At 56.4% G+C, this 27,164-nt stretch overlaps 1 protein-coding gene across 2 annotated transcripts; it reads right to left on the bottom strand.

The window, feature by feature from the left end:
- Positions 1-917: 917 nt before the first annotated feature.
- On the bottom strand, positions 918-26,706 carry PRRX2 (paired related homeobox 2). 2 transcript variants are annotated; one of them, XM_080402681.1, is made up of 4 exons: positions 26,100-26,706; positions 4,538-4,722; positions 4,185-4,363; positions 918-3,601 (listed from the first exon to the last, which is right to left on the bottom strand). In XM_080402681.1, the coding sequence occupies exons 1-4, from the start codon at positions 26,341-26,343 to the stop codon at positions 3,484-3,486; spliced, it is 726 nt and encodes a 241-aa protein (XP_080258807.1). In that variant the 5' UTR covers positions 26,344-26,706; the 3' UTR covers positions 918-3,483. The 2 variants fall into 2 exon arrangements, with proteins under 2 accessions (XP_080258807.1, XP_080258806.1); XM_080402680.1 differs by having other exon boundaries at positions 918-3,619; positions 26,100-26,665.
- Positions 26,707-27,164: the final 458 nt, after the last annotated feature.

Below are 27,164 nucleotides of genomic sequence, written 5' to 3'. Positions count from 1 at the left end.
CTTGCAAATCTGCTCACCTGTGAGGCTCTGCTGAGCCCCCAGCGAGGCTGGGCTGCCCTTCAGGTCCCGCATCTTCTCACCTCTTCGGCCTGACTCTCTGCCTGTGTGCCCCATCGGTGCCCAGCCTGCAGCCCGCAAGGTTAATGCCCTCCTTGGTGCACGAAATGGAGCCTGAAAGAGCAGGATTTAGTGCTGATTTGGGCTCCCAGTGCTTGTTCACCCAGCCCTTACTAAGTCTGTGTGCTTGACAGAGCAGCATCTGTTCAAGTACCTGGGTGTGCAGGCAGTGATGATGTGTTGAAGACAATCTCCTTATTTCTCCGCTGCCTCCAATTCTCTGCACAGGTCCAGACTTCTGTGTCGCATCTTTCTGTCTCCCAGGGCTGTGCGATAACTTTGTGGTGGTCTCTGCTGGGGTCACTGATGAGCACTTGTCCCAAGAGGATGGGTTGTCTCATCCCTAATGTCTGTGGAGCATCGGTTGGTGTTTATAGGTTTCCCCTAATTTGCAGTGCTGGATTTGACCTGATCACCTAGAAGCCAGGGGCTCTGCTGCCTGCTCTTGGCCGCATCCCATCTCAGCCCATTCCCTTGCTGCTGGGGGGAAAGTCGGGTGCTGCTCCCAGAGCTGTGGTGTGAACCGGGGCTGGTGCTAACATGAGCTGCTGCTTCGTGGGGAATTTGTGAGCTGTTGGCTCCTGCTCCTCTCCTGGGGCGTGTGGGCCACTTGCTGTTTGGGACTCTGGTATGAAATCCAGCTCTTGGAGAAGTTGTGAGGTGCCACCATGACATCAGGTGAAGGTGGCTCTGTCATAGCTGTCGGGTCCCCTGCCCATGGTGCTTGTCTAAGGCAGGTGGGGAAACCACAGCGGCCAGCAAGGAAAGAGCCATGTCCCTGTCACACACGCAGACATGTCTCTACTCAGGAAAATATTTATTCCTCCATTATTTCACAAGAGTTGTTTTTACAAAAACCTTACAAAAATTTCCAAAACACAGACATGCAGAAGAGGAGAAAAAAAAATCCACCGTGGATCTTGTTACACGTAATTGAAATGTACAAATAGGAAGGGTGAGAGGGAGCTTAGATTACGATAATCCCTCTGTCCTGCTACCCCTCCATGGGTGCAATTTGTATCTTGTCTTGGTGAATCTTCAGCGCTGACTGACAAGCTGTGATAAGCTGTCAAGAGCACGGTGAAGGAGGGGCCTAAGATTAGGAGCAAATGTTTTCAAATATATATATACATATAGATATTTAGTGAAGAAATATTTATTCCCTGCTTTTTTTAGGTTTACAGAAACGGCATCTGCAAACTATTAAATGGGTTTATTTTCATTAATGCTCTCAAAGAGGCAGTGACATTTATATCCCTGTGGTTTCATCTTGTATAACCGAAAAAAGAGCCCTGTGCTTTCCATGGGAATAGGAACACCTCCTCCCCAGCCCCCTCCTCCCGCCCCAAGCTGCATTTCTCATGGCAAATGATTTGATTCACAGTGGATCCATCTTCCCCCCAGCCTGGCATGTCTCTGTGGTGTCTCCCTGTGGCATGGGGAGCTGTGTGCTCCCTTTCTGGCATGGGAAATGGTGGAGGATACTGGCCCTGGAAATAGGGGTGCGGGGCACAGGGTGAGTATTTAGGGTGACTTTGCTCCCTGGATGAGGTGGGCAGTGTCAGTCAGGCTGTGCCCCCTCCTTGCCCACTGTGCTTGAGGAAGAGGCAGCTGTCCCCAGCTGGGAGGCTGCACTGTGGGGAGCAGAGAAAGCTGGGGCTGGGGGCAGGATGGAGGGGCTGCTTCATCCCTAACCAGAAGAGATGTGCTGCTTTCCTGGCTCTACCGCCAGGTCTCCAGCTCTGGGTGCTGAATGAGTCCCCCTGGGCAAGAGCTGCCTGGGGTGAAGCTGAGGGTCCTAGTGCTGCAGCCACTGGGTACCATGTACAGCTGCAGTGTGACAGGGAGCAGTGGGAAAGGGAGAGGATGCTCCTGGGAGCGGTGGGGACTTGGGTGGGCACATGTGTAGTTGGAAAACTTTCAGCCTTGGTGTCACACACTGGAGGATGTTTGTCTGGAGGAAGAACCTCAGCAATTGTTGTATTCATTCTCAGATCTACTGCTACAGTCCCCAGTGGGACTAAGACCTTCTAGGCAAGAAGGGCTGGTGTCTTCTCCATCCAAGCCACCCACCTGAGCTGGTGGCTCTTTGCGGTGAGTGAGGAAAGGGTGGTCTGGTTCCCAGAGAGCTTTGTCCACAGGGTAAAACCTCCATCACTCCAGCTCGTCCCCTGGTGCTGTGGTATTGGTAGGGGAAGGTGAAGGGTGCATCTCTCTGTGGCTCAGTGGGCAAAGGACTGGGGCAGTGCCAGCCTGGGGCAAGGCTGCACACCCTGTGTCCATCCCCCTGCACATCCCACCTTGCAACTTCATTAAGCTGCACAGCGGGGTGGGACAAGAGGGAAACCATTTCCTTTCTGCAAAACCAAAAAAGCCCACCCCCATGGAGTCAGCCCCAGACCCCCACACACATCTGTGGAGCTGCCGATGGGGAGGCTGCGCCTCCGGAAGGCAAAGCCTGCTTTGCCGTTGGCACGAAGCACTGGGAGCCGCCTACTCAGCTGAAACCCAACAGCTTTTTCCAATTTTCTCTTTCCCTGGGACGGTTCAATGACCTGGGGCTCTGCAGAATCGCTCACAAACCCACCAAGGCAGGGCAACAGTGCCTGCCTGGGGATCAGCAATGCTCCCCCCAGCTTGCAGAAGAGCCCACAGACTCAGAGCAAGTCTGTGCAGATGCTCCAGCCCTCCTCACTCCTCTGGGAAGGAGGAAAGCCTGATGCCATTGACATAGGCAGCTCCTAAATGTAGGCAGTGTGGTGTGCAGGGGGCTGGCTGGGATCGGCTGTGGCAGGGGTGAGCTGTCAGCTTCCCAAAGTCTCTCCCAAGCACCATGGCTGGGGATGCACAGAGAGGTGAATGTGCGGGTCTGCTTCGGCACGCACGGTTGAGCGCCGCGAGTCACAGCCTGGCAGAAAGGGGGGCTCTCGATCCTCCCACTGCTGCGCGCTGTCCCTGCGGGAGGAGAAGACCCAATAACTCTTTGGCTCTCTGGGTGAGATACCCAAATTGGTCAAATCCAATAGTCCAAGATCCTCCCATGTTTGGAAGCAAATTCTTGTTTCCTTGGCAAGTCTTTCTGTCCTCGAAGAGCGTGTGGGGGGTATGTGTGTGTATATATAGCCTTTTATTATAAGGGTGCGCGGAAAAGCAAGTTTCTAACCAAGTTTGCTCCATATGTGGCTATAATTATGTGCCACTTTGTCCTGGGACTGACTCTACCTTCAAAAGGGAAGAGGAGAGGAGAGGTGCTGACACATTGGATGAGTGGCATGTGGGTTGGGCAGGCTGCAGATTCGTCCTGGACTGGCACAGGAGCTTCACGCTGTATCCTGGAATGAGGCCATGAGGTGGGCTTTGCCCTGGTCAGTTCACAGTTGGCACCTGGTTCTGATGAAGGCTGAACTCTTTGGCTTTGAGGCGCAGACTGGCAATGCTGTTGGCCATGTTCACCCCTTGGGTGGGCGTTGCAGTCCCGCTGGAGCTGTAGGAGGGCACAGTGCTGTGGGGAGGGAGCAGGAGAGGAATGAGGCATGGCCCACGATGGAGTCCCCGTGTGCCATGCAGTCCTGCTGGCTCCCCAGGCCAGACTGGCTGTCCCCTCTTAGACAGCTCCCACAAGAGCAGTCAAGGCTTCAGCATTTTTTTGTGGCTGGATGCACATGGGAACCCCTCAAACTGTGCACCAGGAGGCCCTGCCTTGAGATTTTGGACAAGACAGCCGGACATGGAGAGCTGGGAACCAGAAGGGATCCATGCCACCTCCTATGCTGAGATGTGGGAAGGATTAGCATGAAGCTAAATGAATCTCTTGTGAGGGCCAGGGGCCCCCCTCCAGCCCCAAAATGCATGGAGGCAGGGGAGCCTGTTCAGTGGCGGGCAGGGGATGCTCAGATGGGGCTGAAACAGGTTCCCAAAGCGAAGCCGGACAAGCTCCTTTTGGCCCCATAAAACTCCCCACGTCCTCAACAGCAGCACAGGGCTGCGCTCCCATGGTGGTGGGCTGGATCCTAGGCAGCCTGTCCTGTGGCCACATCCTCCCCAGCTTCTCCAGCACCTGCACCTACCTGTACGGGGAGGTGCTGGTCCAGGAGAGATACTCTGGGGTCAGCGCGGTGGGCCGTGGTGCCATGGGTTGCTCAATGGCTGCTTCTTGGCTGTAGGATTTGAGGAGTGATGCTGATCTGTTGGCCAGCATTGCCCTCTCATTACGGCGAAACTTGGCTCTCCGGTTCTGAAACCACACCTGCGCAGAGAAGGAAGGTGGTCAGCGAGGACCCGGTGTGAGCAGGAACGTCCCAAGCATCTGTCCGACTGGTCATAGTCATGTGCAGGATGAAATGAGAAAGCGGACAGTCCCTGCTCTCACTGCCCGACAAGGCAGAGGGTGTCGTTTTCTCCCACACAAACCTTTGCTCACCTGGACTCTTGCCTCGCTGAGGTTGACTCTTCTCGCCAGCTCCTCCCGCACAAAGGCGTCGGGGTAGTGCGTCCTCTCGAAGACTCTCTCCAGAGCCTGCAGCTGGCTGCTGTTGAAGGTGGTGCGGTTCCTCCTCTGCTTCTTCTTCCTCTTGGCTCCACCACAGCTCGGGCTCAGGCTCTCACCTGTGGGGAAAGCACAGAAGAGGCCATGTGAGAGCCAGACCCCTTCGAGACCCTGAAGACCCCACATGGGGACCCAGCCAGGCTCGAGTCTTCCTAGGGGTCTGCACTGCCCTGCTCAGTACCAGCTGTGCTCCCTGTGGGCACCTGGGACTCTGCGGGGAGCAGCATGCGTGCAACCTTGTGGTCTCCATGAGAATCAAACCCTATTTTAGCACCTGCTGGAGCTTAGGGCTAAACCTAACATTTGCAAAGACCTGTGGTGGTTTCACACCTGGCTAAAGCCACCTGGACCTGATTTTTGAATGCCATTCTCAGTGGATTCTGGGGCAGCACTTGACCCAAACTGCCGGGACTGCGTCTCACAGCCTACCTGCAACAGGGACACATCCACAGGATGTCTGGGGCTTGGCTCTTACTAAGGGTTTAGGTCAAGTTTTCATGGATGGCGATGGAAATTCAGCAGCAAAACATCTCTGAGATGTAAGTCTTGGCTCCGCCCTCCAGCACCCCCTGAAGACCCAGCTGTGGCACATCCCCAGGGTGACACAGGACTGCAGCTGAGCACCTGCTCATCCAACCCTGGTCTTTGGAGCTAGGAACAAATACCACTGCATCTTGCAGAGCTCAGACTCTGCAGTGTTTATTTCTGGCTCCGCTGGCTCATGGAAACATGAAGCTGAGGGCGTAGTTTGGTTTCTCAGTATTGATCTTGGGCTTTCAGCCAGGTTGAGATTAATCTCCTCTTTGTCACTGATATCATCAGGTTTGGATAAGTTTATGAAGTCTTTTTCTGAGATACCCAGTCAGCTGCCTGCAAAGACTTCACACGGAACACGTCTTGTTGTTCTTCCTTACGGAGGTACTGGTTAATTATTCTTTCAGTTAATAGAGCATCTGGATCCAATCTGTACCTACTGGTGGGAAAGTATTTTGGAATTATTTGAAATGTTAATAGTTGTATGACATTCTGATTCATAGTGGGGTTATATTGGGGTTTTCTGCACTATACCATTGCAGAGGCTGTGATGGCAGGAATTACAGCTCCCTAAATATGCTCAAGAAATAAATACTTGCTAATAAGCTATCTTGATACTTATTAAATATGTGCAGTGTTTTCAGATGATACTTGAACAAGTAACAATCTATAGGAAGGGATATTAATCTACTCTTCTGCTTCAAGACACCACCAAGCTGTTGAGGAGGAGAAAACTATGGGTTCCAAAATCTTTAAGGCCAGAAAAACCTTCTTGGACCTTAATTCTGAATAATTCCAGCCATGAAACCTCCACCAAGTTCTCCATCAAGTCCCTAAGGGCCCTTCCTGCCTCAGTATGCCACTCCCAAGGGCTGTCCCATCCTGAGATGAACCATGAGGACCAGGGAAACCCGAAGAGTCTGCTGGAAGGTTGTCCCTGGGACTAATCACCTTCTGTCCAAAGCAAGATTCAAGCTCAAACTACTGCAGAGTTTCCTTACACCCTTCTCTGAAAACCATGCTGCTAGCTGATGCCACCAACAGCATTCCAGTACCAAACATGAGCCAGGGCAGGGGATGCGGCAGAGGAGGAAGAATTAAATGTATTTCCATTACTGGCAGTGGCCTCCTGGAAAGAGCAGATGACTTCTCTGGCGCTTTGCTACGGTGAAGACCAGTGCTGGGGCCTGGGAGTGCTGAGGGCCCCCAGCACCCTGACCTGTTAAGGGATGGAGCGTTGCGCTGGAAGGACAAAATGCAGGGATGCGGATGTGAGACCTGGGCACCACCACCAGCCCTGTTCCCCATCTCCCAGGCACTTGCAGGGATGCTGCATCGTTTTGGCCATGATGGGGCCAAACTGCTGGGACTGTGGGAAAAGGAGAGCATCCCTGTATGGGAAGGGGAGGAAAACGATCTACCTCCCAGGGCCTTGCTGCAGCTGCCAGCATTTCTCTGGGTCTTCTATTGTGCTCTAGGTGCATTTGGACATTGGTTGACCATCCCTTCGGCTGGAAACAGCCTGTACTCTTGTATTTGGGACGTGGCCTTCTTGGTTGGGTAAAGACAAGACGGATGGTGCTGTGCCTGAAATACCTGCAGGTCTGAGGCCCTTTCCCTGGCCAGGAAACCACAGGCTGCCCTTCACTGCTGTTCATGTTTAAAGGCTCACAAATAAAATTCTCCAGATTCCCTCCAGCCCTTGTTCCTGCAGCTTCAAATGTTCTGCCAGTCTCTGCTTTCCAGTTGCCCCTTTTAGTTAAACTCCTTTTTTGGTCCTGTTTTCCTTCAGCAAGCTAATGCACCGCTAGATTAAAATACATGAAGTCCAGCCATGGAGTTTTCCGGGGCCCTGGGACTGAAATGGGAACCATCCAGCTGGGAAGGAGCTACAGGGTGTGACAGGGTGACAGACATTTCCTTGTGGGTTTATGGCCACCCCATAGGGCTTCTAGGGAAATTATAAGATAGGGCTCAGTTCAAAAAGTGCCATCACCAAGGGCACCCACTGCCCTCCCCCCCTTAACTGGCAAAAATTTCAACAGAACCCTAGTAAATGTCTACATAAAATTTAAACCCCTTTTGGTTTTGTCCTTGATTTAAAATCTGGCTGTAGGACTTTTCCATAAGTGATGGCTTCTCTCACCCACTCTAATTTGGCTGAAAGCAAGGAGGAGGAGGAGAAGTTTCTCAGATTCTCAAACCAGCTCTGTAGGACCTGGCCCTGTTTCTGGCTGGCTTCTATCTTCCCAAACCTATGCAGGCAAGAGCTAAATGGTTGTGGGATGCAGCTGGTGCTGCGCGATTCCTGAATGGGGCTGGCAGGCGTGCTGGGATGGAGATTTAAGACTGGAATTGGGTCAGGATGCATCCAGGTGCCAGCAGTTCCTGGGTACTTGGACAGCTGCAAGCCCTAGACCATGCCTGGGTTGGGGCATTTTGTTCATCCCCTATTGCTGGTTTTAATGGAGGGACCTTCTTCTGCACCATAAAATCCTGTACAATGCTCCAGGGAGCTTCTCAGAGGATGCTGGTGGCCAAAACCCCTTCCCCACCTACTCACACCTTCCCTAAAGCATGCTGTACTCTGAGGTAGCTCAGAGCTCCCCAATCCCCACCCCACCCCCAACCCTTTGCTTGCCAGCTCAGTTACCTACTACGTTAATTTTCACCCTCATTTTCCACCCCATCTCTGCACTGCAGGAGTGCACCACAAGCTGGGGTGCTTGCCTGGGTCCTCAGCTCCGCTCAGGGATGAGCCTTGGTAATGGATCAACACCTTTTCCCCATTAGCTCAGGAATCACAGGCTTGTAGGACCAGATAAATGCTACCCTAATTGCTGGTGGCGTGTCTGACAGGTTTACAGTGTGCAAAGTTAGGCCAGATCGCTTCTATCAGAGATGCTTTAATAGCCCCAAATCCACTTTCCAGAAATAAGGATCGCTAAGCGCTCTGTGGCCCTGGAGAAGGAACAGGAAAGGGGATGGGTTGAGTCCCCTGAAGACTCCCTGCCATCTTGCTGCCACCCAACTGCAGGAATTCGGTTTAACCAGATCTGCTGACACCTTGATGGAGAAATCAGAAACCAGTTCCCCGACCCGATGGGCTTCCAGGAATAAGAGTTTGTAATTGCACAAAGTTAAAACCCAGCTTGCTGTTGTCCGTCTTTTGCCCCAAAGCAGTGCTAGGGATGGTTACGGAGAAAGCCTTTGTCAGTTATATTTTGGGTTTTTTTCTGGGGCACAACTGGAGGTATTGGCTTGATTGTTTAACCCCGAGGTCAGAGGGGACTCCAGAGCCATCCCCCTGCCATCTTTGCCTTCAGTGTATTTATCTTCCACTGACTGCAATTTCCGCTAAAGGGGAAAAAAAAGTTTGCAGTGGAAGGGGTAAAATGGGGGATAACGTTACTGAATAACAAAAGATGACATGTGGGGGAGGATGAGGAGAGGGAGGAGCAGGGGCTTTGCGCAGAGCAGCATGGGTCCAGTGCGCTTCAACAAAAAAAAAGCCAGTGTGTTAGAAAAGACACAAGTCTTTTTTATCTCTGTGATGTGGATGAATTTTGGGGTGCTGGATGCAACCTGGGTGACCTCCAGCCTCCTCTCTGTGATGCCCAACTGCAGGCAACGCTGCCTGCCTGAGAGCTGCGGGCAGCCAGGGGGCCGGCACTCTGTCCTACGGCTGCTGTGGGGTGCTGGGGCTCACCCCAAAACCCTCCTCTGTGCAGGAATACTGATGCTAGCAAGCCTGTGCTGTGCTGTGCTGTGCTGTGCTGTGCTGTGCTGTGCTGTGCTGTGCCAGACAGCTGCCCTGCCACCGGGAACTGGGGAGTGACTGGTCCTGCCTCGTTCGCAAAGGCAACAACCCCAGTACTGCTGGGTCAGAGCTGTGCTGGTTCAGCTCAGCGCCAACCAAGCCCACTTCTCCAGCTCTTGACTTTCCCCTCTGTGCTTCTCTTAGTTTTCCATAGGAAGGACTCAGTGGGTTTCAGCTGCTGAAGCTCAGGTGCTGGGCTTGCCATGAGGGGACCCCACACTTGGCAGGGCCCCCAGCCTCCCACACAGCAGCCACCGAGTGCTGTAAAGAGGTAATTTTCACTAGATTTCCACCAAGACTTCAGCTTTGACTTACAACCTCCATCAGTAAGCGATAAACGACCTCTGTGCAGCTGTGATCCAGACCTAACCAGCATTTAACATCCCAGCTGCTCATAGGTCTGAGCCCTGGGGACCACAACATCCCCAGGCAGGGATGCTCTGGCAGGACAGCTCATCCCTCAGGATGGTTTTCAGTGGTGGGCTCCGTTGCCAACAATGCTGTTTCCCACTGTGGGGCAGCTCCCCTCTGGACTCCCAGTTTGGGGGATTTCTTTGCAAAATACTCATCCGAGAGTGCAGTGTTTGCCTAGCAGTGTCCTTGTGACCTGGATGGTCATCTCTGCTGACTGTAAGCCACTGTCTCTCCCCCAGATGATGCTGCAAACCACCCCCCCGCGTGCCCTGCCACATCCTGAGATAGGTTTTGCTGGCTCCAGCTCTGATGCTTGGCTTTGGGGTACAAATACCCCCCTTTTTCAGGGCCTGTGCCAGGAGAGAGCAAGTTCAACCTTCTCCTGCAAAAAACCCAGGCTACATCTCCTCCAACGTGTTTAATTTTCCATAGACCCTGGAGCCCCAAACAGTTTTCTGCCGTTAAATTATTTCACGCTTTCCATTTATTTGCAAGCAGTTTGCCAAAGACCTTTTAAGCTTTAAATTTTTCACCCCCTCCCCAGCCAAATGATCAAATCTGCCGTACCATTTACTTCCCTTCTCGGCCTGGAATGGCATTTTTTCCCCCCCGTTTTTCTTCTTGGGTATAATTTAAGGGTTGAAATAGCCTGGAGGGAATTAGCTGTAAATTCTTCCTAAGACAAATAAATTCAACCCTCTAAGTTTCTACGTTTTTCAAAGTGTTGAGAGACATTTTGGGTTTGTTTTACTTGAAATAATGATCATGGCATATCTGACCCTCAGGCTGCAACCGGCTCTAACCAAATAAATAGCTTTTATTAATTAAGGTTTATCCTTAACAAATAAAACCCCAATTTGATCTCGGCCGGCTGAATTAGCAAAAATAAACAACGGGTTCTCTGGGCACTTGATGTGGATTTAACAAATTAACGCTGGACCTTCATCAGGGAAGCCGCAGGGTGGTGGAGGCCTTTTACAGCCAAGAAATCCTTTGGAAAAACAATGTCTTTCGTTTCTCCCATGGTCTCTCTTGGTAAACATGTGGACTCCCTTTATACGCTTGGGGGAAGCGAGGAGAGCTCTGGCGATGATGTCCGCCAAAGTTTCATGTGTAATTGTTTAACTTGTTCCTCTAAATCATGCGATGGGGAGGAAGCATTTCCCTTTGAATTGTGGCAAGCAGTGTTGGAGCGAAGATCTTGGGTTTGGGAATTGCCCCTCCATGGTGTCCAACAGCTCCGCCTCCTTTTTATACTATAACCTTCAGCCAAGACACTCAAAGCTGAAGGGGTGACATGGGGGTGCATGGGCAACTGAGCACGGCTGAACCCCCTTCCCAGCAGCTACTGCCAGTGCTGCCCTGTCTTGGAACACAGCAGGGGACAGTCTGGGAGCCCCGGGGGTGTTTACCTGGCCACACTGGGGCTTTGCAACAAGAAGGGATGGCAGGAGGGATGCTCTACCAGCCAAAGGGGAGCTGGGGGCTTGTCCCTGTTCGCCAACGCAGGCTGCACAGGGTTTGTTGCAGAAGCAATGGTGGAGGGTGCCTGTGTCACGACAGGTCCTTAATCTCCCCGAACCATCTCGGGAAGCCCCGGGGGGGGCTGAGAAGCAGCTCGGAAGCTGCCCCTCTGTGCTGGGTCACCCAGCTGAGCTGCCTTTCCTGCACGCACCAGTGAGCCCAGCTTGGGTACACGGGACCAACACAACATTGCAGGTTGGGGGCAAAACCGTATCAACGTAGCTCCATTTTCTGGGTGGTTTCACCCTGCTACCCAGGGGAGAAGACCCCTGGCACCACCAAGCCCTACGCACCCTACCTGTCTTTGGCTCAGTGCAACGCTGGGACATCCAAACCCCTCCTGGGAACAACCTGCAGGCACAAGGGACTGGGTGTCCCTGGGGAATGGGGGCTGCCAGCCCCTCCCTCCGACCTCCTTGTCCCAGCCCATTGCTGCTCCCTGCTCCCCTCCAGCCCCAGCCTCGTGAAGACCCCAGGAATGCTGGAGGCTTGGGGGGGGGGGACGGGACTGAAACTGGGGGGGGGTCCAAATGTGCTGAGTCCGAAGGAAACTTTCTCAGCTCAAGCGCTGTACATGAAAAATTTAAGAGAGGGGCAAGTCTCAGCTACTGGAGAAACATTACAGCGAAATGTTTCCGAGGATGTTTCACCTCATTAATTGTGAAAAAACTGAAACGCTGACACGTTTTTACAGGCTGCCAGTTTTGCTGGGGGAAAAGTGTCTCTGTTAAAAAGGAGCAGCAAAAGCCTGGACCAAGAAAGAGGCCAAGGCTGTCCCGGGAGGGCCTTAGCCTGTGCTCACTGACAGGCAGCAGCAGACTGTTTTATGGTTATAGAACTGCTGCTGCACCGGCCAGAAACCACCCAGTGCCACAGTTTGCTGCCCCTGGCTGCACGGACACTCAACTTTTGGGAGGCCTCTGCCCAGAGTGCTGCAACCCCAGGGATGCTCCATGCAGAACCTGAACCCCCGAGCCCAGGAGGCTTTTCCCCTTGCACCCCCAGAAGCTGCAATTGCTGCTCAGCAGTGATGCTAGGGATGGTGTGTGGTGCCTGAGCATCCACTGCAGCATGTCCAACTGAAAGCCTGAGCAAGCCAGGAAGCTCCTGGAGAGCCAGCTGAGCCAGCAGCATCCCTGCATCCCAGTGGAGATGTGTCCAACCTGTGCTTGCAACCCAATGGCAGCACTGAAGCCTTTTTTTGGCTCATCCCTATCTTTAGTGCAGTAAACACAGTGAGAACACGATGCTTAGCTGGGTTTTGGGACCAGAAGGAACCTGGAAAGAGGAAGCCCCATGTCACAGGACACTGCCTCTCTTAGGGACGGGCCCAGCCCAGCAGCAGCCACCAAATTCACTGGCAAAAGCTGTGAGCATGTTCAAAGCTGGCTCTCCAGCAAGGGCGGCAGTGATTTATCTGCTGCTAAGCCCAAGTACACAAGAGGGACAAGATCAGGAGGTCACAGTGAGGAGGGGAGGAAGAGAGGGGATGAAGGAAGAAGGGGATGATGAGAGGGAAACCACATGCTGGAGAAGGCAGGTGAAGACCTGGCCAGCCCAGTTGTGTGCTACGATTCAGAGAGGATGCACTGAAAAGCTGAAAGCTGGTGAAATCCACGGGGCTGCAGTCATCTGCCACAGGTAAATCCCCAAGGCTTTGTCATGCCCAACACTCCCCAAATACTTCGCAGCCATTCCCACTGTGCCGGAGGCTCCTGCCCCGGCTGGAGGCTCACGCACAGCCCAGTGCGGCGCTCACCCAGCTGAGGCCAGGCCCCAGGAACAGTGTTTTGGCATGGCCAGCTCCTGTGTCAGCAGAAGTGTTTAATGAATTAATTGCAGCCGCATTCCCTGAAGGAGGAGGCAGGGTTGGTGGGATGCCATCAAGCCTCAGGAAGGGGCTGGGGAACATCTTTGGCTGTTGAAGCTCAGTGGGAGAGGGCTGAGCGGTACAAGAAGTTCTGCCCCCAACTCTCCTAGGTGGCTGAGGGAGATGGTGCCATCACCTGCCTTTTACCTGGAGTGGGAACTGCCTGCCTGTGGAAAGACCTTTAGAGAAGGGGACCGGGGCAGACCCCACTGCCAGGCTCACCAGCTCTGGGATGCACCCCAACATCCTGGCCCCAGCCTCGACCCTGTGGTGGGATCCAGACCACAGATCCTGGCACCATCAGCATCCCCTGAAACAACGGATACAGAAACAGCCTTTAAAGTCTTGCAGCAGTTTTGGCACCCGGTGCAGGACTCAGTGAAGCCTCTTGCTACCCTTTCCCAGCCACCTGGCTCCCACGCACCCTGGGAGCCAGGGCCATTGTGCAGGGCCACAGGGATCAGACTGCCTGGCTGTGCCCACAGATGAGTGGCACCAGCCCAGAGCATCAAGCCTGGGACCTGGGGTGCCGAGCACATCCCTTGGGCTTGATCTGCAAGTGAAAAATTCCCTCCTTTGGCCATGCCCATGCAGCGTGTGACCACAGCCTGGCAAAGCACTTTCAGGAGCTGCCAAGAGCACCCTGTGCACACGGAGGAGGCTGCAGCCACAGCCTGACACAATGGGCTGTCCCGGCTCCAGTGCCGCCATCGCCTCCATTGTGTCAGGTCTCTGCAGGGATGGAACCACAGAGGAGCTGAGCAGCAGGTGAGCTGGGGTGCTGCTCCCTGCCAGGTACCCCAGTTTCCCCCTAAGGGATGGCAGGGTGAGGAGAAAAGCCTCTTGGGACAGGTCTGTTGTCTGTGCAAGTCTGCTGGGGACAGTGGCACTGTGGCAGTGACAGCTGGACACCGCAGTCGGCTTTGTGTGGTCAGGGTCTGGGCAGAGTCTGGCATCTTCACTGCCTGCAGCAAGGGAACATGCAGCTCAAGGGGGTTCACTCCCCTGTAGGATCCCCCTTTGTCTAGATGGGGCCAGGGTCACACAGAGCCTCCAAAAACTCAGCCACAATGGTGCTGCTCTGGGATGTCCCCTGCAAATGCCAGAGGGAGAGGAAACAGGGTAGGTACAGGGATGTGGTGTGTGCTGTGCCGCAGCTCCCAGCATCGCCCAGGGGTGCTCAGAGAACTGTGTCAGACCGAAGGGCTCCTTGAGCAGATGTTCGCGGCCATGGGGCCAGGGGTGGCAGGAGCCACTTGGCCGAGCAAGCTGAAGCCCTCATGGCACAGCCAAGGGCCTCGGGGAAAGGCACAATGGTAGGTTTGAAGCACCAAGCCGGGCCAAGTACAGAGTGGCACTGACTGACGGGAGAGCAGGAATTTTAATTTTATTCTCCCACAAATCTGCCAGCCCCCACGGCAGAGGCCTGGGGACCAACAAAAGGCTCTGGCTCTCCCCCAGCCACCGCTGGCTGGGAGCATCCCCGGTGAGGAGGCATTCACCAGCAGGGGGTTGCTTTCATCTCCCAGCCACGAGACCTTCTTGGAGTGGGACAAGACCAGTGCTTGGGCTGTCCTGCACCTCACACTGCTGTAGCACCCCAGGATGCCCCAGGGGACGAAGCCCCCGGGTACCTACCCAGGACACAGCCTCCCTGCTTTCCCAGCACCGGTTATGCCATGCATTAAAATAGCTGAGCATGGAGAGTGGCAGGGCTGGTGATGGTTAACAGATGTGTGAATGGGCTTCTGCAGTGCAGGGAAATGGCCAGCCTGGGCTCCACTGCCAAAATGCTGGGGTTTGGGTCAGCCCCGGGCACTGCAGCTAAGGGGTCTGGGCAGAGGGGATGGCTACGGTGGCCCCCCACAGCCATCGGCGAGTGGGATGCAGGGACAGGTGATGCTGGGATGGACAATGTCAGGACAGACAGACCCCACTGTCCTGCGTTGGGGCTGAGCACAACAGATGTTTCTTCTCTCCCCATACTGTAAACATTTTAGGCACAATTTGGTGCATCCCTGATGCAGCTGCAGAGATACCAACATTGCTCGCACATGGCCACCTGTCATAACAGGTGACATGATTTCCCAGCAGGGCACCAGCCATGTGTAATTAGTTAACGCTAATGAGACTTGTGCAAGCACCAGCCCTGAGAGCAGCACCCGCCTGCACTTGCAAAGCTCTGCTGAAAACTCAGCTTTAACTGCAAAGTGGGCTTCCCCAGGGGCTGGGAGTGGGACGGGATGATGGGTGCCTCAGACCATCACAGCGTCAAGAGCTTGCTGGGACTGTTGCACAGTGTTTAAAACATAAAAGTAATCAGCCAGAGCTGCATAGCAGGAATGCTGTATAGAGGGCTGGCTCCCAGCCAGGGACCCCTGGCATGGCAATCCCAGCCTTCATCTCCCCCCACCCACCCCCACCCCCAAAAAAGGTGGTTTCTTGAAATTTAATAAGCAAACGCCCATACCAAGCCAGCCCCAATGGCATCTGGCACGGAAACCCAACACCAGCCCACGAGGTTAAAGCACAGACCCCATCGCATTAGGGTCACTGCCAAGGCGGAGGGAAGATGACAGGCAGGGACCAGGGGGAATGGTGGGAATCCCCACGGTGTCCCCTCCTGCTGCCTCCTGCCACCACCCCATCTCCCCTCCCTTTTTTGAGGCCAATTGGGTGTTTTTCACACCGAGGCCAAGATGCCACCTAGCACCCATTTTATCAGTGAGCGTCAGCACCTGCTGAGCCTGTCCCACGGCTGTCAGCCAGTGTCCCTGGGCCCTGGGACACCAGCACATTTGGCCAGGGTGTGGGATGGGTGTGAGCCCCCAGCTGGGACCCCATCCCACCACCGCTCTAAGGAGGACTCTTGTGGGTGCCTGCACGCACAGACGTCCTGGAAACCCTTGCCAGCAAGCAGCATCGCTGTCCTCCTGTCTGGTTTTCATTTGAGGTCGGTGGCCTCTCGCCAAATTTATTGTAAAACATTCATTTTAATAAGTGGCTCGTATTTTGTTTTTTTTTTAAACCCAGCCTGGTTAACTGTTTCCAGGTTAAAGCAGAGCTGTGCGTGGCGGGGACAGTGGGAATGGAAGGAATCGAATGGATGGCGGGGACAGTACAGCAGGCAGGTTGCTGGGGGAAAGGGCCAGCCACAGGCAGGACACCAGGTGACACCTTGGAGATGCCAGGGTAGGGGCAGCTGCATCGAGGTCCCTCTTCTGCAAGCTCAGTCGAGCTGAGACCCTCATCCTCATCACCCCAAGCCTTCATCCCCTTTGGGTCCTCAGGGAGCCCAAACATCATCTTGCCACACTGGGGACCATGATCCCAGCACCCAGCTGGCCAAGGCCCCCAAAATGAGCCAGGAGCAAAGTCAGGGACATGGTGGCACTGGTGGTTAGGGTCCCAAGGTGTGGGTCAGGGACCTCCAGGTGCTCTCATATAAATCCCATTAAAACTTAACCCTCAATGGGTAACCAACCAGGTTGTGCTGAACATGCAAAGGCCTTTGCAAAATGGACAGTGCCTGGTAGTTTAGTTTCAACATTTGTTTTAAGTTTTATAAACCTCTAATACTAATAGAAATGCTTCAGTGTCTTTTAATTTAAATGAAAACAGTTATTTTTTTAATTTAAAAATTCCCCTGAGGTATTTACAACCCCCAAATTACAGCCATGTGGCAAGCCCAGCTGAAAAAGTGAAACTTGTGAGGAGGGAGTGTGGTGGCCACCCTGGCCTGAGCCTAGCCCAGCATGGCCCCGAGCAGCACCGTGCCAGCGGCCATCCCCACATAACCCATGTCCCCTCCACAGCACCCCACAGACGGACTCTGCTTCACACCTTTTCTGGGGGCACAGGATCCCAGTTCACAGGGCAACCAGTTCCCCACACTGCCAGCCACGGCTGTCCCCGGCAGAACAGCATCCTGCTTTCCTTGTGTCCTTCCCTTTTTGTCCTTCCCTCTCGCTTCCCTTCCTTCTCTCTCTCTTTCCCTCTCCTGGACCCACAGGAGGCTGCTGCAGGCAGAGGCAGGAGCAGCCCTGCAGCACCGGTGGGTTTGGTGATAGAGCTGTCCCTGCCCATTACCCCATCCCACACCCTCCTCAGCCGTGCTGCTGTCGGACCAGACTTTTTGCTCCCCACTGCCCGCCCAGCACTGTGTATGGGGTCCCCTGTGTGCTCCCCTGCAGCATCACTGCTACTCCTATCCCCAACACACCCCTGCAGCAACGCAACACCCCCCCCCCGCCCCCAGCTCCTGCAATGCCCTGCACAGCTCAGGGTGCAATGCGACACACACACACACACTGCAGTGCGCCGGGCAGCTTGCGGTGCAGTGCAGTCCCCCCACCTAACAATGACCAACATGACCCGGGATACAATGCAATTCCCCTGTGTGACCCAGGGTACAATGCAACACTCCCTCCCCCTGCAATGCCCTGTACAGCTTGGGGTGCAATGAAGCTCCCCCCATACACATATTGCATTGCTCTGTACAACTGGGGGTGCAATGTGGCCCCCACCCCGCCCAAGCAATATGCCACATGGCCTGTGGTACAATGCAGTCCCTCTGCATGACTTGGGGTGCAATGCAATCCCCCCACACACACACTGCAATGCCCTGCACAGCTCCAGGTGCAGCACAACCCGGCCCCACCAATGCTCTGCACAACTCGGGGTGCAGCCCACAGCCCGGGGCAGCACAACCTGCTGCGCCAGCCCCTCTGTTCCAGCTCTGTAGCTGCGCTGCTCCCCGCAGCCCCCAGGCTCAGCTCCCGTGCCTGTGAGGAGGGCCTGGGCGCTGCCCCCTCCCCAGCGCCCCACTCGCACCAGCGCTGCCATGTGCTCCCCGGCGCTCCCCCGGCTCCCCTGCCATGTGCACTCCAGTCTCCTTGCGTGTGAAGCCTGCAGCCTCTCAGATTCAGTGGCTGGAAAGGATGGCGCCTCTCCACATCTGGTTCAATGCGCGAGCCTGGCGCCTGGCTTAGCCACAGTCTCCATTCAGAGACACACAGACTTTAATAGACTCATACAATTCTTCCTGATCTATCACTGCAGCCACAGCTGAAAAGCTGCTTTATTATATGCACTCCAAAGGGGGATGAGGAGGGAAGGGGAGGGGGCCAGCAGCCCGCTCTCTGAAGGCCCCCTGCCTGCCCGGTGTCCCCCCAGGACCTGAGCTGCACCCCCGGCCCTGCCCTGGCTCTCGGGGGCTGCTGGCCCCCCAGCCCTGGGGTGAGGGAGCAGCACGGCGGCCCTGTTACACCTCCTGCCCAATTAATGCCTGCGGCCTCCCAAGCTGCTGTTTGCACCCCAGCAGCATGCACAGATGGGGCAGTTGCCAGCAGAGCTGCAGGGAAGGGGGGTGGTAAAGGGGACTCCATCTGTCCCCCTCATGTCCCCAGAGGGGTGTCACTGCCCCTCCGAGCTGGGATAATTTCCCCCAGCCCCTCCGGCATCAGCATCCCATTTAACCCCCAACTCTCTACTAGGGGACCCGCAGCTGGAGCTGCCAGCATGGGCTGTCCATGGGCAAGGGGCTGCCAAGCAAGTAGGAGCCGGACCCCCCTGCACCCCCAGTAATGCCCCCAGCAGGTCCCAGTGCTGGGGCTGGTTTTCCCAGGGGAAGCACAGGGCAGAGAAGCATTCCATGAGGGTTGCTGAGTGTGGACAGGACATTTCATTACACTGCCGTGGGAAGGCTGGAAAACATCGCCTGCAGCCATGTGTCCCTTGGGCGGACACAAATATTGGGAATGCCTCAAGGGTGAGGGTGGGATTTTTTTTTTTAATTCTCAGAAATGTGGAGGCATACAAAGCAGTTCTGCAGTGCTGGGGCAGCGCTGGCCAACAGGCATCAGAAAACCACCTTGAAATTCCAGATCAGCCCTTCCTCCACCAGGTTTGCTTTCCCCATTCTTCCTGACTCAGCTGGGCATTGCTGGCCCTGCACAGGCACCAGGACTGGGCAAGGGACAGCTGCCTCTGCCAGCCACACTTGCACCCTCTCCCAGTTGCTTTTTCCAGCCAGCAAAAAAACCTGATCTGCATTAAGCCTGGTCTAAATCCTTGCCCAGTCCCAGCTCAGCCTGGCTACAACCTACTGCCTCGGCATTTTAAAGGATGCCCTGAGCCTTCTCCGTGGCTCAGGGATCCCATAGTGGGGGGGATAACTCCTTCCAGCTGCTGCTTGCACTGCAGGGAGGGGACGAGGTGCCAGCCTGTGGACATCAAGCCTCTACCAGCCCCAAAGCACCCAGAGCCCATCCTGCTTCAAACCTCATCCCTTCAGCTCAACGTTTTTACAGCTTGGGGCGGGGGGGGGGGGGGGGGGATAACCCCTCATGGTTGGAAGGAATCAGCCCCAGGAGAAGGAGTGATCAGCCCCACTCCCTGGGAGAGAGGAGGGTTTCTAACAGGCAGCCTCAAAGCCCCAAATCATTTCATCAGCCTCCCAGCTACAGACACACACCCAGGCTCTCTTAAAATGCTGATTCGTTGAAATTCACCCATCTTGGCTGCGCTGAGCCGAAATTTCATATTTTTCCTGTGAATCAGCCCTGTTCCCTGAAATAACAGCCCAAAAGGACAGGGGAAATAGTCTTGCACTGAGCTGTTCCTGGTTGAGCTAGACATAACAGCCCCAGGGGGAACAGGCAAGGTGTCCCCATGCCCAGGCACCCTCCTGTGCTGGGGATGGCTGTGCCACAGGGGTGTCTGAGCTGCTGCTGGGGCTTAAAGCACATCAGTGGGTGCTGCCAGGGCTCCCAAGGGAGTGGGGCAAAGCCCAGTGTCCCCCTGCTGTCCCCTCCAGACCCTGTTGAGCAGTAGCTTTTGCAGCTCTGTCCCATGCTCCTGCACCCTTTCCCTGCTGGAAAGTGGGGTGGGAATGAGCATCCTTGGTGGCGATGCCTTTCAAAAACCTGGCTCACTGTGGGTGCTGAGGGGAGAAAAATCCCAGCAGCGAGAAGTGGGGAGGAAAGTGATTTTCCTGGCCTGGCTAAAGCTGCTCTGCTCTCAGGCTTCCCCAGCGAGAGGGGACCCATCTCCCCAGGCCCTGGTTTGGGGTTTTTTTCTCTTTACCCTCTGGCAGCAGCTTCTCCTGGCATAGATACAAACATGTGCAGGGACCCCACAGAGTCCTGCAAATGCTGCAAAAAATGTGCTGGTAGGTCTTTTCCTGCACCCCTGGGGAGGACTCTGAGCAAGCAGGGCTCCTTCCTGGGGCTGCAAAAATCCCCACTTCAACCCAGAGCCCCCTGAACTGGGGTGGGGGAGCTCAGAGCCCAGCTGGATGTGTTCAGCCCATTTGGGTACAGATTTTCCCCAAATTGGAGCCAGGTGCCACCAGTCAGTAAGAGCTTGACTGTACCCCAGGGCACAGAGCATCCTTCCAGCACACAGGGAGAAGCAAGATGGTGAGCAGGTGTCACTGCAGGAGGAGCAGGATGGTGAGTGAGTGTCGCCCTTTGGAGCTGGAGGGCACGGAGAAGCACAGAGTAGTGGTAGCAGGGTGAGCCCCATGCCAGAAACCCCGTGAGACCTGGGGTCTCCCAGCCATGACCCCCACCCCAGGGTCCCTCCCTCCCTCCCTCCCTCCCTGCCTGTGCCTGGCAGCTGTTTATGCTGCTCTGGCTGGTTTTGGCAGGCCTGTGACCTAACTCAGCCTCTTGTCCTGCCTGCACCATAAGAAAAGCACCACTCCCTGCCCACCCCCACCCCCCATGGCCGTGGGTTTTGGATCAGTGAGACCTGGGGAACCAGTTTCCCCTCCTCTGTGTGATAGGGGACCACCCGCAGGACAGTGGGTCCCATGGCAGTGACACAGGGTGAGAGCCATGGTGGCAGGGTCCCCAATCAGGGGGGGCGAAGCCTGCCTGCAGGGATCACACTGCTGGTTCGGACTGTCCCCTGTGCCCTGCAGCAGCCCAGGGGGGTGCAGGGTGGGGGGGGTGTCCCTCCCCTAGCCCCTTTTTTTCCTGACTGGGATAGACCAGGCTCCCTGTGCACGGCTGGAAACTGTCTGGGTGAGCCAGAACACGTCGGGCTCCCCATCCATCCCCTGCCTGTTGCCGGCCTTGCACTAAGCGCAAACAAATGTGGAGGGTTGGGAGGTGGGCTGGGGCAGGGAGCTCCCGCCCGGATTAATTGGCATTTACTCAATATGCGCTGATGGATGCTGTACTGGGGACCTGCTGGCATCATGCAATGGGCAAGTGCTGGTCTTGGGTACAAGGCCTGGCTATGCTGTCCCCTCCCCTGTAGACCGTCCCACTCAAGCAGCCCCTTGAGCATCATCCCTATGTGTAAAAGGAACCCCTTGTCTCGGTGTCTGCAGCCCTCAAAGCCCTTCAAGCAGGGGGATGTCCCCAGGCAGGCACTGGGGACAGTGAAGGTGGCATCTAGTTGCAGAGAGTCATGGCCGTGCAAAGATGGTACTGTCCTGGTGCCACCCATCCTGGCTGTGCTGGCCTTACAAGGACTGAGATGGTTTGCCTCCCCTGCTGCTTTGGATGCCACTGTTCCTGGTTCTACCACGTGGAGACCATCCCCACCAAGGACCCTGCAGAAGGTCTGCCAGCTTGGAAGGATGCCACAGACAGGGGCTCCAGGCACCCTCAACTGATGCTGTTTTGGGGACCAGTGAGGGACAACCGGTGCTGTAAACCCTGCACCCCAGCCTTGCCGCCCACTGGTGGGTCATGTCCCACCCCAGCACATCCTAACATCATCCCCCCGGGCCGGGGTAAGCAGTTCACAGTGCCACCCCAAGCAGCAGGGACCCCAGCTGTCCCATCCTTTGGGGAGACAAAAGCACAAGAGCCTCTCCTTGGAGAGCTGCAGCCAGGTCCATCAGATGCTTCTCAAAGCCTCTTCCCACCAATGGGGGCTGAGTCGGGGTCCCAGCAGCCCTGTCCCTCCCTGAGCAGTCATCCAGAAGCCACAGCAAGCCTCCTAGCAGAGGAGTTTGGGAGATTTCCAGCACTTTTGGGGCCACAGAAAGCAGATGCATGCTGGAGAAAGGAGTGTGACAGGTCCAGGGGTACGAGGCAGGGGGGTCTTGGCTGGCTCCCCATGCCCATGGCCCAACCTTGCTGGGCCCACGGGTTTGTGTTGCCCTGAGCTAGGCACAGGGGGTCAGCCACAAGTCAATGATGCTGAATTTAATTGCAGCCAAGCCACGTACGTGCACAGATGTCCCAGGGAAGGCAGATCCCCACAGGCACATCCTGGCCCTTTTTCAGCAGTCGTGGTGTTACAGAGCTGCCTCCTGCCCATGCAGCCAGGAGGGCCAAGGTGTCCCTGAGCTGTGCCCCCCATCCAGCAGGGACAAGCAGCATTTGGAAAGGCAGAGAAGCACAGCAGAATTGTGTCCCATGAGCCAGGACTAGCAGAGCCCCTGAGCTGGGCCACCATGGGGACATCAGCTGGGATGGCTCTGCCCCACAGAAGGTGCCCAAGCCTTGGGAGCAGCAACAGGGCTGCTTGGGGCAATCAGCCACTGCTTGACCCCAAAAGCCAGTCCCTTCCCCTTTTCCATTCTGTTACCAGGTCCCTGCCCCTCCCTGCCATGCTTCTCCCTTTTCAACTGCTTTCGTTTATGAAATTAAAACAAAACCAATTTCCTGTAACATCATCTTAATCCCCTCTGCCCCCTCAGGTGTAGCCTCTCCTCTCACTCCATCACTGCTCTGCTCAGCATTCCCACAGCCCCAGCATGGGTCAGAGGGTCCCTGTTGCCCCGGGGGGTGAGGAAAGGGCCCCAGAAGCTGTTCTACAAATGGGATGCCCAGGGGCCACCAGATCTCCCCATGCCATCACCCAGTCCCGTTGGCTGCAGCCAAACGGGCAATGCATGCATGCCCCATGCTGGAGGATCCCCTTGGAGGGACCGCAGTCCTTCCTCCAAGCCTAGCTGTGACAAAAGTGGCTTTTTTGAGTTTTCAGCCCCGAAGCAGCCGCTGGAGCCAGCGCCCGACTCCCTCTCCCATCCCCAGGCGGCACCAAAAGTAAGTTCATTGTTTGAAAAGCCATCAGTCAAGGCCTGCTGGCTAAAATTACCCTCCTGCTTTATCATCTTGAGAACATTAAGGGCTGTTGTTAACAGATGTTTTGCGTTACACATTATTTGTTAGTCTAATGAAAGGAGGTGAACAAGCTTTCAAGACCTCAGAAGTTGTGCAGAAGGTTTTCGAAGGGAGACTGCTGCATGGCTCCAGGGGAGAATGAAGATGACTATGAGGATGGGGACAAGCCTGCAACACCCTGTTGGCATTTCCTCACTCTCGCCTGGCTTGTGGGATTTCTGCCTCTTAATTTTGGGGTGCCATGAGAGCAACACGTTGCACAGATATTTGTACTCATTCTCCCATGTGGATGCACTGGGTGCCCTCAGGGCCACTTTGGGGCTGGGGCCAAGGCAGGGGCTGAGCAGCCCCCTTGGCTGGAGAGGGAGGTGGGGACAGCTCTGGTCCTCGATGCCAACAGGAAGGGATGTGCCAGGGGCTGCTCCTGGAGGAAAGATGTGCTCAAGGCCCTGGATGTGGGGTTGCCCCCAGCCACCCTCCCCAGTGGGGAGGACTGTGGGCTAAGAACGGTGAGTAAAAGCAGGAGGGGGTTGAATCCCCCTCTGCAAAGAATAAAACCCTACCCCAAGTTTCTCTGGCTCTGCCAGCCTCTGGAACAGAAGCCTCCTCCTGCTGCGGCCACCTGGGAAAGGGGAGAGGATTTTGCTGAGGTTGCAGTCTGCTGAGCACAGCCTGGGGCTGCCTAAAGTAGCCCTGTGCCAGCTCTGCCAGTGTGGCCCCCCAGACCACGGCAAGACCTGCCCGGCGGAGGGGGTGCCAGCAGCATCACAGCAGGCTCGGGGCTGCTCTTCCCCCAACCCACCAGTGGAATGACCCTGATAATGGCTTCCCAGGCAGAGCGCAGAGCCACATCCCGCAGAGAGACACTCAGGTACTGGGGCCCATTTGCATTGATAATAAACCCACTGCCAGTGACCTGCAGGGCTCCAAACTTGCAACTGGCAGAAAAAGCCATGATTGTGAAGAGGAAGATGAGAGAAAATGCTGAGAGATTTTTTTTTTTTTTACTTTAGGATGCCAATAAAAGATAATGTTACCAGTAAAAGTTCCTCTGCTGTCACCACACTGATGCCGAAAGCATCACAGATGTGTAGCAAAATGCTGATGCTTGCAAAGGCAGGGCATCTGCCTGGTATTTAGGGTCTCCCCATCTCAGTTTAGGAAACTGCAACCCAGCTAAGGCAGTGGCAGTGGGTAACGGGTCTCACAAGCTGATGTTTGCATGCACACAGGATTTCTTCTCTGTTTCCTTGTTCTCTTGCCTACTGCTCTCAGCTCTCATCACTCGGGTATTTCTTTCTCCAGGTGAGATCACAGGGAGAAATGCTTCCACCCCTGGACGGGTTGTCAGAGCATCCCACATGCTGCCGGTGTCTTCATCCCTGCAACCTCACTGAAACAGGTGCTAATGGAAAATATCCCTCGTGGTCCAGCGATGCTGGGATCAGTTGGCCAAACCCCACAGGGCCTCTACCCTCTGCCCCAGGAGGAACGGGCCTTCGGGGTGAAAAATGGGCTTGTGGGGATCAGCCAGCTCCCTTTCCTCTCTCTCTCTCTCTCTCACTCTGGTATTTCCATCACCCCCGGTCCACACCGAACCTCTTTGGGGTGCAGTAGGAGCTCAGCAAGGTGGGTAGTTTCTCTGCTGTTTTGCAAATAGGCTTGTGAGATGAGCTGGCTGCTGCAGGCTGGGCTGGGTTTCCAAAAGCTGCAGTGATCCCGGCATGGCATAGTGTCCCCCTGTATGGTCCCATCAGCGGGCAAAAACCTCACCACAGTCCCAAAGGCATTGCGAGAAGTACAAATAAAACCCAAGGGAAGGGGAGAGAGGATGGGAAACAATGCCAAAAATACCAGATACCATCCCAGAAAGCAGCATCCAGCCTCACCCACCCCTCAGCATCCCAAGCAGAGGCTCAGGGGGCCTTCTCCACGGAGGAAGGAGGTTGTGCAGGGAGTCAGATGTGGATAGGAGAAAGATTCTTCAGACCTGCACACAATGTGGAAGCCACAGGAGGGGACAGTGGGGAGCACCCTGTGTGTGGGGGGTCCTTGCTAGGAGCCCCTCACCACACGTCTTGGGCAGCCTCTGGGGTGAGCTGAGCCCCTTCACTGGCACAGCTTCCTGGGTGGGCTGGCCAGGTGTGGATTAAGCCCTCGGCAGGGCCGTCAGCACCCCAGGGCTGCGCCCCAGGGGCTGCAGAAAACAAGCTCGGGGTACCAAAGTCCAGTCGGGAGGCACGTTTGGGGGATGCCACTTCGCAGAGTGCCCCGGGGTGGGCACCAGGGCCCGGGCCGTGGGGAGGTGTGGTGGGGCTGCATCTCCACCCCATGCTCTGCACCCCCTCTCCTTCCCCATGCCCATCTCCACCCCGTGTACCGAGGGGACATTCGGCTCCGTGAGGGCTCTGGGGGCTGCCGGGCACCCTCGGGCCGGAGCTTTGCCGTAGGGACGGGGCGGATCCTCCTCGCCCCCCGCCCCAGGCACGGGAGCCGGGATGCGCCGGGGCCTGCGGAGCGGCGCGGAAGGATGCACGGAGCCCAGCGAGGCCGGCAGCCGCGGAGTCCCCGGGCAGGCGGGGTTGTCCCGGTAAAAACGCGTTAAAGGCTGCCAGACCGTGCACGACGAAGTCGGGTCCCGGGTCGATCCCCGTCCCCTCTTCCAGCCCCGGCTTTGTCCCCGCCGGCCCGTCGCTGCCGGTGCTACCGGCCCGGAAACGTGCTGCGGCGGGCGCCGGGAGAAGACCGCTACGTCCCGGTCTCCACGGCCCCGCCGGGCCGTCTCCGCTCCCCGGGCCCGGAAACCCAGGCGGGGAGCCCCGGGGGAAGGGGGGGACCCCGTGGGCCGCGCAGCCCCGGCGCGGCGGGGCTGCCCGGGACCGTCCAATACCGGCCACCTCCGGTGCCGGCGGGGAGGCAGCCGGTGCGGGGTCCCTCTGCCCCAACCATCGGAGTGTCGGCACCCCCGCAGCTCGCCCCGACGGGGGTTACCCCTCGCCTCCACCCGCTATCCCGGTGCCTCCCACCCCGTCGCGAGGGGATACCAACACCCTTTTTTCCGCGGTGCCCGGCGCTGCGCAGGGGCACCGCGGTTCTGCAGCCCGGCCTGGGGGACGCCGGGGACACCCCATCCCCAGAACTGCCCCGCACCGAGGGGGACCCACCCGGGGCGGCGGGACTCACCGTCCTGGGGCGCCGCCTCACTGCCGCTGCTGCCTCCCGACGGCTCCGGCATGGCCTTGCCGCCACCGGCGGGCGGGGGACCGGCCGGGGGGGTCCCGTTCATACCGGCTGCCACCTCCTCCAGGTCGAGGAGGTGGCTCACGCTGAAGTTTTTCCGGCTTTGAGGGTTTTCGGGAGGCTCCGGGCCGCGCACGGTGCCGGGGGCGAACGGCTTGTCCATGGCGAAAGCTGGCGCCGAGTCCATGGCTCCCACCCCCAGCCCGTAGCCCACCCCGAGATGCCGGGCCGCTCCCCGGCCCCTTTCCCCTTCCCCCCCACCCCCACCCCCCCAAAAAAAATATAAAAAAATTTAAATAATAATTTTCTTAAAAAAGGGGGGGGGGGAAATCACGGCTGCCCCGTGAGTCCGGCTCCCTCCCCAGCCCGTTCCGCCTTGTGCTGACGTCTGGGGAAAAAACCACGCTCCCAGCCCAAACTTTCTTCCCCAGCTCTTTGCTCTGGAGCTGTTCAAACAAACGCCCCTGTTCCGAGCCGAGCGGGGCGGCCCCTCGCCCCCCCCCCGGCACGGCGACCTGCCCCCCTGCCAGGGGCCGAGCACCGCCGGCAGCCAAGGCGCGGAAAACGGGCGGCGGGGGGGGGGGGGGGGGCAGAGAGGGAGGGAGACCCGCTGTTGCCCCCCTATTACCCTATCCACATAATTTCCCCCCACCAGCCCGGCTTTAAGTGCTTCTATCAACAAGTGTAAGTGGCTGCGCTCCGGGGGGGGTGGGGGGTGTAGGGAAGTAGAGGGGCTGGAGAAACTCAGCCCCAAATGGGGCTTGAGGGAAAGGTGACCCGCAGGTTAGCGGGGGACATGGCCCCCCTCCACCTCCAGCCCACCCCTCGACCCCCCACCCACCCACCCCCGGTCCCCATCAACCCCAGAGCAAGGTCACCTCTCCTGGGAAAAGCCTGGCTCTCTTGCCTTAATGAGATAATTATGTCCTGCACCACAGTTAAAAACTCATAGGCTGCTTCCCTTGGGCTCAGAAAGAAACCTCCCTAATGAAAACCAGCCACCGGGAG

Source organism: Falco punctatus (assembly GCF_963210335.1).
Source record: "Falco punctatus genome assembly, chromosome: 9".
Taxonomy (NCBI): domain Eukaryota; kingdom Metazoa; phylum Chordata; class Aves; order Falconiformes; family Falconidae; genus Falco; species Falco punctatus.
Note: the sequence above shows the minus strand (reverse complement) of the source record. Positions and strands in the feature narration are given on the sequence as shown.

Coding starts and splice junctions, on each gene's coding strand:
- PRRX2 (XM_080402680.1), bottom strand. CDS start 26,343: ATGGACTCGGCGCCAGCTTTCGCCATGGACAAGCCGTTCGCCCCCGGC. Junction 4,364..4,537: donor TCAGCGAGGCAAGAGTCCAG/GTGAGCAAAGGT, acceptor TTCTCTGCGCAG/GTGTGGTTTCAGAACCGGAG. Junction 3,620..4,184: donor ACCAGCACCTCCCCGTACAG/GTAGGTGCAGGT, acceptor CCCTCCCCACAG/CACTGTGCCCTCCTACAGCT.